Here is a 14,443-nt window from a genome sequence, read left to right on the forward strand (position 1 = left end):
ATTTATCCTGTCAACAAATTAAATTCTCTCTCGGTATTCCAGGTGAGGTTGTTCATATCACAGTGCTGACCATAGGATACACTAAAGTAGAGACAGCTAACCGTTTAGAGTATCAATGCTACCGCAGCGAACCAGATATAAATGCTTCACTATCATTTGGTCGATCCGCACCTATAACAACAGACAGACCACCACCAGAAGATGAACCATACAACTGGCATGAAAATCAATTCATCAGAAGGGTAGATTTCCTTACAGGAGATGGATGGGATAGAGATGGTTTCGGTCCTTTCTACTGTGAGGCTTCTAAACTAGAACGAGATGTTACACGAGTCACTACGTTTTTCCAACGATATGATGGTAATATCATTATATAACTCTCTATATGATTAGGAAATAATAATAATAGGAAATAATTAGGAAATAATAATAATAATAATGTAATCTTCGGTGATGACATTTTATGTGTAGTTTCTTTTGATATAGTTTATTTCTAATCCGGATTGAAAATGATGTGCTGCTGTGGAAATATTTTGCGTACAGCAGATAGTTTAAACCACAAGACGGTCAACTGAGGATCAGGAGCGAGAGTGATTCAATAAAATGGCTCCGCTTATGACGCTTTCACACTCGTTGGCGATTAATGCTTATTAAAATGGATCGATCTATCCACCAAAAAAACTCGATAATTCACATGTACAATGTGAATGAATCTAGACATTGTAGGGTAGGAAACTGTAAAAAAAAAAAACTGAAATAGCACGAAATTATTATTTTATGCAAAGCGTGCGCGGTATCGAGTAGAGCCTGAAATTACCCCAATTATGTTCATGATGTTTATATACATTCAAATGGTAAAAGGAAAGTCCATATATTTCAATTAGGACATGCGCCAGACTTTTTGCCGTGTCTTGGAAATCTTGGAAATGATCTAAACTTGTAATTGATGAATATCAACAGTAAAACGAATAAAAGCAAAGTCTTATAAAAGCATTTGGTTTCCTATAGTGAGTTAATGGATACAGTGCGCGTATCCCGTAGGTGCTACGTGTAATGTATGCAAGTTTACGATTTCTTGGTTGGTTAAATTATTATTATCTCTCTCGACAGCTAAATTCATATCAAGCGATGGATTTTTTACAAAGACAGTCAATGTGAATGACACCGGAGTGATGATCAACATGACTAGACGTTATGATCCCGATGCGAGTGACAACGCGATTACTTGGATGAAAGATGGAAGTGAGGTTCTTACATCATTTGATGGGCAGACTCGAATCAGCTTCCCAAACCAAATCCAGACATCAGACCAAGGATTCTATGAGATCTACTATAATAACGAGAGGCATCAAAGTAGAGGAGGACTATACAGACTCATCGTCAGAGGTACATTTTAAGTGTATTCCTGTTTATATCACATTCGGTTTTCTGAGAGGGGTTATTTCTTATCCAATATAATATTGATTGTTACGAATATGTATAAGTTATTGCTTCATATTTTGCCAAAAGATTCATTGGATTGTGCAATTCACATGTGGATGATGATCTTTACGTTTTCTTTTATATTTCATTATTTATGAACAAATAATGTGAACATTTCGGAACAATGATAGCCTAAAGTATTCTTGTAGATAATGTTGAAGTGTGATCTTTTGGAACGGCATATTACTGTATGATAGACAGCTTTTTCACTTTGCAAAAAAATGTTCAAAAAATTCATGAAGCTTCAAATGATAATATTCCAGTGTATAGCTAGTCATGATCTGTTATGTGATTTGAAAATACGTAACATAGCCAATGATATAGGTCTACGTTCGAGAACATTATTGTGTAAACAACTTTTCAACTGTCTACTTCCATTTTATTTACCCTGCTTATTTTCTATTCATTATCATATTTGTTATGATGTTATCTTAAAGTGACATGTATTTACGTGATTCTTTTCTCTCTTCCTTTCTCATATTAGAATGCCATGCTGGTAAGTGGGGTCCCCCTGAGTGTTATGGTATCTGTGATAAATGCTACAATGGTGGAATCTGTAATGCCAAGTCTGGTCTATGTATCTGTCCGAACAACTTCAAGGGACCGAATTGTTTAGAAGGTAAGTAGGCCTGTAGAACTCCATGTGGAACGATGTTTATTTTGTTTTATCTCTTAATAGATTAATTGAGGAAAATATTTATTGTCTTATTCAATTGAAATTGAACAGAGTAATGTGGATCTGTTCAACATATTCATTTCAAGTATGTCTTTCTTCTACCTGACGAGAAGATAGAGAAATCAAAATAGTGTTATACATCATGTCTTTTACCATTTGTATATATGTACTAGTACTTATTTATTTGACAAGGAATCGTCACAGATTAATGTGATTTACCACCTTTTTTGTGTGATTTGTTATAATGTAACATTTCTCATGTACTATTATCAGTCGGTTATATAACGTAAGGTGACTTTGTATTTGTGAAGTAAACCTCTCTACCAGAGCTGCGGATTATTCTCCATGTACACCACAGCATATGTATATACATCAAGTTAATCATTAAATAAAAAAAATGTGAAATAAGATACAGCAGGGAAAATAAAAAAAATTCTCCTTTTTATTCCTTTATACCATACAAAATATATAAATAATGTCCAAAAATATGTCTCAATAAGATTAATGCTTATGATCGACAATTATTTTTTATCCATGGTATTTGAGGGTTCTTTTCAATGTAGTAAAAACTATTATGTTCATGAATCATTAGACACCATATTTAAAATTTATCTCATAAAATCTCATTTCCTATTAAAGTCTATAAGGTTTTAATTCAACAATGCAACATTTTTTTCCAGTTTGTAGAACTGATAGTGGAAATCGATTTGGAATTAACTGCGAGTTTCAATGTTCATATAGCGTTGATACTCCCACACAATGCCATGGGAAACTCTTTTGCCTACCTGATCCTTATGGATGTTCATGTGACGTTGGTGCTCATGGTCTTGCATGTACCACACGTAAGTACTCAGAAAGGCATTTAATGTTGCTCAAGTTTTAATAGTGAAAATATATAGGCCTCAAAGTTATGAAACATCTACTATCTCGGAATTTCAAGTTTTTCTTAGAATATCAAAAGCATATACCACAAAATGGCTGGATTCATGAGTGAGGCCAGGCGCAACTCAGAGGAGAATAAGGACAAGACAAAGAGAAGAAGTAGAAGAAGTAGAAGGAAAGAGGGAATTAAGAAGAAGTATACAAAAGAACAAAAAGGAAAAATAGGGGTTATTATAAAATGCACAACATTTCTTTATGATGAATGTATTGTATCTTTTAATCCTTGTTTTGTATTTTGAATTATATTACAGTATGTACTCATGATACATATGGTCCAGGATGTACCCAGACATGTCACTGTGCAGTAGGTTCATCATGTAATATTTATAGTGGAAATTGTACAGGTGGATGTGAGACTGGCTGGTCTGGGGATAACTGTCAAAGTAAGTCATGGTCAGCAATGATATCAATATAATATTACATACATGCTATCCCCAAATAAGATAGATCAGAATTGTGCATGTACACTGCAGCTATATAATATATATATTTTTTTTATTTATTTTTTTATTTGTTAACCCCATTGCCTACATAACTCGATGGCTCCTGTATTATACCCGTGTGGAAAAGGATAATTCAGTTGACAATGCGTCCTTGTTTTCACGAAGTGACGGTAGTGAGGAAAATCGTAACGCAAAGTGAATGCAATTTTTGTTCACTACCGTCACTTCGTGAAAACAGCGACGAATGGGTCAATTTGAAGTTATTGTATTTTCTATTTTTTGTAGACAAACCTACTCTGTGTTTTCTAACAACTCATCCCATATAATTCATTTTCATTATTATTTTTATTAGTTGTAGTAGTAGTAATAGTACTAGTAGTAGCAGACGAATGGACGACATTATAGGATATCTTGTTTAGCACCAGGCCTATCTGCTCAAGGTCCATATCATGTTTTGTAATAGAGGAGATGATTTTTTCTTCTTAAAATACACACATATATTTAATGAATGCACTGTTAAATTTTTAGAGAATGTGTAGTAATTGACATCGATAATACAAATAATTTAGATACATATTTGTAAGGCAACAAACTAGTTTTGATGAGGTAATATTATTTGATTGTAGTACTTGCTACTTGTGATTTTAAGATATTTTCTTATCAACCTCAGTTCCAGATGAATGTGAAGCTGGTTACTTTGGATCTCAATGCACTGATAAATGTTATTGCTTGAATGATGAACCATGTGATAAACAGACTGGAGAGTGCCCTGAGCAGAAGTGTGCTCTAGGATACAAAGTACGCAGTGGCCAGGTCAAATGTCAAGGTAAAATACCATTTTCAATAAAGGGTGTTGAATTTTCCATATCAATTCCTATTTATTTATCTCCAGAATAAATACAACATGTCCATACATGAATGGTACAGCGTGCTTGACACACATGGTATTTTGTTTGTAAGTACACCTGTATGAACACTAATAAGTACTTGTATGTGCAGTTGTTATATCAAACACATATATCTTCATAGTGATGGGATCGTAAACACATTATTAAAATAATTACTGTGCAGGGGGTTTCTATTAGACAAATATTGACTTTCTCGAAAGGCATGGTTACTATGGTGACTATACGCCCAAAGTCATCTTGAAACTGTACTGTGCCCCGAGACAAATTGAAGGGCATAGTGCAGTCTCGAGAACACCGAAGAGCTACATGTTACATGTAGTATAGTTTTAAATCGTGAGTTAAAAGAAATCGCAGTAAATATTTGTTTAATATATCTTAATCATTGCGTGGATTCACCCAAAAGATATCTTGACAAAGCATTTATGGAGGTAAAGTTTGACATTCTGAAATAAGGGTGTTTGCTAACTGCGTGTATCCATTGATAACTTTATGCGTATCTATATATAAATATATATTTGCTTTCCTGCACAGCAGTCAGTGGTGAAATTTATGTCTGCAGTTCTGACCAATCAGGTACCTAGAATCTTGATATGCTGTTGACAAAATGCAAAATATATCTACGTTCATCATTTAGTCTCAAATATTGATCACATAGTTGTCCAAAACAAGCCATATTTGATTTGCTTTAGACAAACTGTTTATTTGTGGGGCCTTAACACAAATTGAAGACATGACAAATATGGTGATTGCAAATTCGAGAGAGCACAAAAAAGTTTTGTATTATGGTTGACGTAAGTGATCATGTCCGGAGTGAAAACTTTATGTAAACACTTTTTGAATTAGGAGGAATCAAGATGGGAATATAATTATTTAACATCATTTGATGGAAACGTGTTTGATTTTGGTGTAACACGCTTCCATTACACTCCAGGACAAATTACTCAGGGCTTTGCTTTCTACTGTTTAAAATTGTTGTTACAGTACGATTGTTTTACCATTTGTTTCTAATATGTGACCTTACTATTTTGTTTTTTATATTTTAGAGTGTGAAGGGGGTACCTTTGGTTTGGATTGTCTTCAGCAATGTCATTGTGCTCCAGAGACTTGCGAAACGGAGAGGGGTGTTTGCAAGGGACAATGCCATGAAGGCTGGATTGATCCGTACTGTCAAAGTAATTATACCCAGCATATTATGTTTTGGTTCGTTCAGCTTAAAATGATAAAGATTAAAAACAACCTCAGTATGCATATGGAGCTATGTCTGCATGTATTTAATTTTCTTTTAACTTAGTTTAAGCTAATTTATTTGTATAGCACCATGAACATCCCTATCTGGCGGCAACTGGCACTTTGCAAATAATTGTTATTATTGTTTTTTTAATTGTTATTATCATCATTATCGGTTCTTATTTTGGAGAGGCACGTACACGTAAGTATACAAACGAGTTTGTATACCTATGTGTATTGTTTATCTTTATGCAAACATTTAGTGCAATCTTTTTATTTAAGAAATTTCCCATACTACACATGCAGTGAGTGCAGGTGTGTAGTAAAACATTCAACACAAAATCTTTTTTAATCCCAAGTGTTTATCTGTTATCGGATAATCTTTGTTGTACAAAATAGTTTTTTTTCAAGTGGATAGACATCGTGATTAATAATAGTGATTGGTTTTAAAGTACATAAATGATTTGCTTGCCAGGAGTATTGCATTGATATTGTAATGGGTCAGCGGTTTAATCTTCAGAGTCAAAATAAAGACGAAACAGGCTCGAAAATACAGTTGAAGTCCAATTTTATTAATTAATAATTATTTTACTTACTTATCGCTACAAACTTGGCCGAAGTTCCAGTAATTAAAACGAACATTATTCATTTTTTCAAATTGAATAATAAATATTCTCTCAGAGGCTGGGCGGCCCTATAGATCATGATAATTTAGCAGCACACCTTAATTCTAAAATGGATCAAACTTAACTGGCCCAAATAAACTCATGCACATGGCCCTTAACTATTCATGCGCAAGGCAACTCTTGGATAACACATGATAGTACTATAGCCAATCGGAACACAACCAATTACAAAATAGGATATGTAGATATGCCACCGACCTCGAGATTGTTTCAACCTTACAATTAAGAGAGGAGTTATAAATTAAATTAGATATAACCAATGACTAGAGTGGCACTGACTGTGAACCGGAGAAAGTAGGAGGTGCCTACAGCCCCACAAGAACGCTAAATCCCCTGAAAAAACAGTTTATTGTCTAACATAAATGGGACATTTTATCGAAAATAAACACCTGTGTATATATATAATGCAGAAATTTAAGGCCAGGCCTTGTGTACCCTTCCCTGGCATACCATCGGTAACATAGGCGATTATATTAACAAACCAGTACCTCAAAAGTCGAGACTTATTCTATTCTACAATGTCACACTAATAACCATCCTAAGGTTACAAGTTAATCTAACTCCTCTATCGCTATAGCGCCCCCTTTAGGTTTGGGTTAAAGTTTGCTCTGTGTTAATGTGCATAGTTTGATATTTGATATATGGTTTAATTCTTGATAGGAATATCAAGATTGGTTCCAGTGAGAGTGAACCCAGGGGCGTACGCAGGGGGGGGGGGGTGTTTTGGGGGTTCAAACCCCCCCCCCCCTTTGGTATTTTCATGTATGTAAACCCCCCTAAAAAAGCCCCCCCCCCCCCCCCCCCCTTTGGCTTTTTTTTTTTTTTTCTTATTTAAATAAAAAAAAAAAATAAAAAAAAATTATACCCACAGCTAACCTAAATAAGGTGACCCTACCCCCCCCCCCCCCATACGTAAAAAAATGTCAAATTTTGAAATGTTGAGACCAAAAAAAAAAAAAAAGTGTCCGCTTCCCCCCCCCCCCCCCCCCCCCCCCCCCCCCCCCCCCCCCCCCCCCCCCCCCCTCTCGGGAACGTTGCATCGTTCCATGTACCCTCGGCGCGCCACCCATCCAGGCGCGCCTCGGGGTCATGGGAGGAGGCAACGTCCCCTTAGGCGTATACAACAGCCAGGCCTTTCGTAGCAGTCAACATATCTATAATAATTAAATATCTTAAATGTATTATCGTTTCCAGTCACGCTGTCTGCATAGAGGCCGGGTTACAAGGGATTGCATCAGTTATGTTGTTAGTTTTCTTGTGTACTTTGGTAAATGCTAGACATATTGACTAGATAGAAGAACTTCAATTATAGGTGTGTCATTGATTTAAACGGTTATTTTTGTCAGTTCTGCCAGTCATTGAGAAAGCACCAGTGATAGTGAGCACCACCTCAACTACAGTAGGTCTTCGATGGCATGCATGGTCTGGAGAAGATGACATAGGTGATCCTCCTCTGGTAGGATATGATGTCTTTGTAGAGGAGGATGGTGAAGTGGTAACGGATCAGAGAGTAGATCAACCCACAACATCAGCCATCGTTAGTAACCTGACACCAGACACAGATTACATGTTTCGTGTAGCAGCAGTGAGGGAAGGAACCGGTGGAACAGGACCTGTGTCTCCTAGTAGCGAAGCAATAACTCGCTGTAGAAGTAAGTTTACTCAGAAGATAAATTATCAAATCAGCCAAGGATTTGTCATGATTTCAGAGTACAGAATAAAACATTTGAAAATGGTTATTTGTCAAAGTACACGTATAACATTATAAGTAAATGATGTATACATACAATTAGAATATTTATGCGCTTTACATTGGATTGAAGGGTCTTAAGATTATCATCGGTCACATAAAAATGTTTATATTTTTCATTCCATACATTTCATTATCTGATTTTTCTGTCTTTAGAAAAAATGTGATAAAAACAATTCCTTCTACAAAACATGCATTTCCCAAAATAATATTTATAGTGACCCTCATTGTGTTTTGCCCGATGGCAGTTTCATATTTTGTTTAAACTTTTAATTTAGAGCCACACAAATAGTACATGTCAGAGCATTGCATGATTTTGCCATGACCTGCATATACTTCTAATGACATCATCTACTATAGATCAAAGCCATTTAGTATCTTATATATAATTTTAAACTTCAGAACCCAGTGCTTCTCCAACTGGACTTCAAGTTTCAACCATCAACCCGAAAGAGCTAGAGGTGACATGGGAGGTATGAACTGTTTAAGAATGGCTGTTTGGTCACTTAGTGAAATGCAAAATGCATAACTGTTGATAGTCACAATAGATTGTATTGAGGTAAAACCACACTGTTAGGCCATAGAGCTGGTAAATATAATGTACTACCCAGATTAAATCTAAGTTTACCTACAATTTAATCGAGATATGTCAAATATGAACGTTTAATTTACTTACTTCACTATTACGCCTTTGACATTATTTACGTACTTCAACATGTGATTAAATGAAATGTTTCGTAATTGAATACAGGTGTATTCATTTTCAGTTCGCAAGATGGGAGTGTGTGTTTTGGGGTTTATAAAATACAATTTTGATGTAATTTCAAAGTAGGAAGCTTATATAAAGATGTTCTGTGATCAAGGGGTTTTGGTTGAGCAGAATGCTCCATCACCTTTATTGCAGCATCCTTATTAATGCGAGAAACTGTTGTTAAAATATGATAACATCTTTTAGTATTGTTTACTAGTGTGAAAGTATCTTAGTTGTGATGCATGTAACATGTATTTGCACCTTTATGTTTCAGCACCTCCCCTCAGAATCAGCAGAATGCAGGAGTGGAGTGACTCATTATATGATCTACTATGCTTCTAGTGGATCAACTTCTTCAAACTCTCTCATGGTTCCTAATGACACTAGCTCCTACACGATAAGAGGTTTGGATACCTATCTGGACTATACCATTCAAATAACTGCATCAAATAAAGACGAGGAGAGTGATAGGAGCAGTGAGACTATCGGCAAAACAGTTGAAGAAAGTGAGACTTCATCAGCTAGTTTTCTTGGATTGTTGTAACGAAAAAATTCTTATTCTGATATATATAGAAAAGATGTGCAAAGCGCTGTTATTTATTTTGATATTGTTAGAGTTAAACACATTTCCCATGAGGGGAATGATAGGAGCAGTAAGACTATCCGCAATTATTGTTATGTTTGCAAATGAGATACAATCAATATTATTCAGTTGTATACAGTCTGAATTGAATATACATTTTTAGACCCTATCCTGGGATATCTTGAGACCTGTCCCATACGATTAATATGTACAATCATGTAAATGATCTAATACAAAGTTCATACAAGTTTGTTAATAAAGACTCTTATTATCTGCTTTCCATTAACAGTTGCACCTAGTCCTATCAATGTGGCTATACCACAGAGTACTACAAGCTCCTTCACTGTATCCTGGTCTACCCCTCTACCATCTAACTTGAATGGTAACATCCAGAAGTATATTATCCGCTACAAGCGAACTGATCTCGTTACTGATGGTGGCTATAAGATGGAGGAAGTATCGAATGGTGCGTTTGAAGGAGAGCATACTGTTATAGACCTGATAGCAAAGACCATCTACTCAGTTCAGGTAATACATGTCATGTACTTGTATGCATTTATATACGGCATGGAAAGGTTGGGCCTGTAAAAAAACTGTTGGGAAGTGGTGAATAGGAGAGGATTAGCATGGACGGGTCTTGCTTGAGAAGTAAAGATGATGAACATGTGAAAAGAGCGTGGGTTCTGGAAGTGGATGGCATAAGAGGGAAAGGAAGATCAATATTTGACAGAAAGATATAAAGAAAACCGAGTGGGGTTGGTCTAAATGAGGAGGATGCTTGAGACAAGAAGAAGTGAAGGAAGGGCGTGATAGTCAGTAATCCCTCGTAAGAGGGAAAAATGCTGACTTTAATCAATGCTGTAATAATGCATATACTTAAAGCAGGGCTCCCATTTAGCCGAGTTGGAGCCTCGAGTTGTGGCGAGCTGGCGCGATCTTATGGCAAGCAGTTTTATCATTAAAACATATTTCTTGATATCACGAAATCGAATTCCTGATATCAAGAATTACCATTGCTTTACAACGTAAAATTATTTCTTGATATCAAGAATTTATTTCTTAATAACAATTAATAATAAAACGGCTTGCCATAAGATCGCGCCAGCTCGCCACAACTCGAGGTTCCAACTCGGCTAAGTAGGAGCCCTGCTTTATAGTGGTCAACTATGCAAGTATACCATTCACTATTGACTGGGGTAGCTGTATTTAGATGCAATTGACTTGAATGTACTTAACAATGGATGCACTCAGAGGACACGAGCACTAAATTCAGACTGGTAAATTGCCCTATAAATTTGACACACATTGATGAGCATGTTTTGTCAAATATCCTTTTTGAGAATCCGCACATGAGATGCGATGCCTAAACCAAACGATGACAGCTATTTTGTTTTGTTTGGGGGGGGGGGAGAGGAAGGGGTCTGAGAATTGAACTCACTTGGCTTCTAAAAGGACAGCTGTAGGTATGCTTTTAGTAAATAATAATAATAATATTCAGCTTTTATATAGCGCGAATCACAATTAAGTCTCTAAAAGAATCAGAAACGATATCGTTCATTGTTAAGAATTTTTTTTTATAGAACTATTTTAGTAATGATATCCATGTTTAATTATATAGGTACTGACCGTGAATGGAGCTGGTTCTAGTAATTGGTCAGAACCTGTGAATGCTAAGACTATACAGTCAGGTAAGAGCATTATAAGGCTGATCAATATTGTGTTCGTACTTTAAACCTTTTTCCATAATAATTTAAAATTTGACTACTAAATTTTACTCATTCCCACATTTCATTTCATTTCATATCTTTATTGTGTCCATATAGGATAATTGTTTGTATTTACATTAACAATCTTGCTTCAACATATGAACATAGGAACAACATACATGTATAATTGACAATCATAGGGCCCTGTTTTAGTATACTGGAACCATATGTTTCGCATAACTAAAAGCAATGTGTTAAGCAAAACAAAACAAAAAGCAAATAAAATATAAAAAAATAAAAGCAATGTGTTAAGAAGTGTATCACAAAGTTCTATCTCAACTTGAATGATATAAGGTGGACATAACTTGTCATTCTTTAGTTCCTTCTGTTCCATGGATGGCACATTTTGCCCAAGAATGTCTGCAAACACTTTTTCGAACTAAGAATTGTTATGTTTTACTTCCTGACACAGAAACAAACATTTATCTGCGTAAGGTACTTTATTCCCATATATTTGGAGCTCAAATAAGCAACAAAACAAGCGTTTTGAATCAAACTGAAGAATTGAAAATCAGTTAACTATTTATATTACTTTAACCAAATCTGCGTAAACCTATCCCTTAATTCGTAACGCTGTTGCACAAATGGTCTAACAGACATAGCCTTTTACCGTTTACTTTATATTAAATCGCTAATATACACAATACTATAAATACCCTTTTACAGCAACGCTACATGCACTTCTTTTTAACCTTCCATCCACGAACAAACTAAGATCAATAGTTTTAACACAGAATGTCACTTGTAATTGATTTGTAGTCCCTGAGATCCCACAAATTATGGAAAAGGGGGGATCTATGGACAGCAAACAACCCATGGCAAGGGTTTATCATTTGTAAGTCGTAAGTTCTAAACACATACGTTTAGAGCACATTATTCCTCCAAGACATGCTTTTGAATTCCTTAACAGGAGCGATCCAATCTTTACTCATAGGAACCGATGATGTGACCAGCTGTCAATATTGCCAACATCTGCTGATACTTTACGTGGCTAATGTACCTGATTGCACAATACATGAATATACACACACAAAATGAATATATAAAATAATGAAGATGAATTTCCCCATTCTCCCTAGACTTTAATACAGGAGCCACCGCATTCCTATATTTGATTGGTACATTGTATGAGTCATGTTTCATTTATGATTACAACACGATAGGTGGCTCTCCCAGTGCATCAGTTGGACTGATAATATGGGGTTCCATGGCTTCCCTCATTAATATCATCCTGGTCATTATTCTCATTCTCGTCATCTTTAGAAGGTAAGTGACAGGGAGACCGTTATCTAGTAAGGTCATTAAAATAGTTAAAATACACTGTAAACAGACAGATGATAACGAAAACAAAACTATAGTATGACTCAATATATTTTTAACATAAATTAAATTATAGATTTGATATCACCCTCAGTGGTTTTCCTTTAAACTGATGCGTGTTTAGGTTATCATAAATTACAGTACACTACCTTTGGTCAGTAATGAACTCTTTGAACACAAAATTAGACGTTAAAAAGGGTCAAATACTTGACAATCTGAAGTGAGACAAAACGCTAATGGACAAAGTGATTGCAAGATTTTCCGTATGCGGGCAAGTATTGAATCCAATGACCGGTGTAATAGTATATTTGTAAAGCGCTTAGATACATTGGTATTAAGCGTTGTATAAAAACGGAATATTATTAGTTATTATTATTTTTCTTAAGGCCATCAATATATACAATGAATTGTTTATAATGTGTTTAAAGGTATTGTATTATAATGTACATCCACAATCACACACATGCAGCTATTATGATAATAAGAGTCCTTTTCTACTTCACTTGTATTTGAACTTTGAGTGTGTGGGTGTGTGTGCGTGCGTTTGTGTGTGTACATGTACTCACAATGTCGTTACAGAGAAGAAGGAAATAAATATTTGTTTCTATTTCACTTCCAGGAAAAAACAAAGGCGTTTAACGGCCGAACCGTCGCCACCAGACAATGCACGTGAGATCTCATCTAAGCATGAGAATCATGCATTTGACAACTCCAACCAAGACCCCAATATTTACGAAGACCTTAATACTGATACCGACCCCCATACCTATCAATGTCTAAAGAAACCCACCATCAACATACCCTATCCAGATAGCACAAAATCAGATCTGGAAGACACTTACGAAGATATGTGTATATACGTGTAGATAATAAAAACTATTTTGTTGTAAGATTATGTAAAGACTATTATATTATTCAGTATTTAGGTCTTTTACCCACAGTTGTCGAAACAAAATCAGTTTTATTTCTTTACACGTTTGCCACTCGTGCGATTGTGCGCAAAACAATAGGCATCATTTGACGGAGGGATTGCTTTGTGCAACGCAGTGACTTTGAAAAATTATATAATGTTGGTCATCAAGCCTCCATGACAACCCTTCTAACACGGGTACAGATTAATGTTTATAAACTGGACAGTAGGTCCTTGGTAATACAGTAATTTCCAGGTCGTACTCGGCATGATATATTATAATAAGATATGTGTCCTCGAAAATGTAGTAACATACTGATGCATCTTTTGCTATATCACTACAGGTATAGACTCTTCAGATTGACTGAATCGGTAATGTCAGTATTGTGTAGTGGCGGACACCTTTTCTCTTTGTTCCAAAACACAAAATGACTAAAATTCAAATTTTTCAAAAAACTATGCCGCAGGAGGGTCTGTTCTCTTTAGAGGACATATTGCTATCCACAATATGTATTCAATCAGTGCCCCAAGGGAGAAGGCACTTAGTTGAAGTTTCGTATAAATGCAATAGTGTAGGCCGGAAAGAAATATATGCACTGAATTATATAACTATTAAATAAGAGGTAGTTGTAGTTTTCTATAAATGCAATAGTGTAGGCATAAATAATATTCCCTGTACTAATATTATTTGTTTTCCTATCATTAAAAATCTTTAAATTAAAAAAGTATACGGTGTTTGCTATTTATCTTGTGGTAATAGTGGTGTTTATTTTACCTGACTACTAAGAAAGCATAGATGCGTGTTAGTAAGCAACCAGACGACCGATGGCTTTAGATCCTCTCCGAGGGACCTGGTAATAAGGATTAATGACTTACCAAAGGGCACGAGCGCATCGCCTTGGTTTCGAACACAGGTCACCGGATTACAGGACCACTGCTCTACCGACTGAGCTATTGCGCCTCCTTTATCTTTAGACAACTAATGCATATTCTGAAAAC

General features: G+C 35.6%; 1 protein-coding gene across 1 annotated transcript; it reads left to right on the plus strand.

Annotated features, from left to right (window-relative positions):
* Nucleotides 1–6,174: 6,174 nt before the first annotated feature.
* LOC115927427 (neogenin-like) lies at nt 6,175–13,400 on the plus strand. Its single transcript, XM_030993304.1, has 8 exons — nt 6,175–6,220; nt 7,711–8,016; nt 8,517–8,587; nt 9,140–9,371; nt 9,738–9,976; nt 11,067–11,136; nt 12,378–12,480; nt 13,154–13,400. The coding sequence occupies exons 1-8, from the start codon at nt 6,175–6,177 to the stop codon at nt 13,398–13,400; spliced, it is 1,314 nt and encodes a 437-aa protein (XP_030849164.1).
* The last annotated feature ends 1,043 nt before the right edge of the window (nt 13,401–14,443 follow it).

This window comes from Strongylocentrotus purpuratus, unplaced genomic scaffold (assembly GCF_000002235.5).
Source record: "Strongylocentrotus purpuratus isolate Spur 01 unplaced genomic scaffold, Spur_5.0 spur5_scaffold_20, whole genome shotgun sequence".
NCBI lineage: Eukaryota > Metazoa > Echinodermata > Echinoidea > Camarodonta > Strongylocentrotidae > Strongylocentrotus > Strongylocentrotus purpuratus.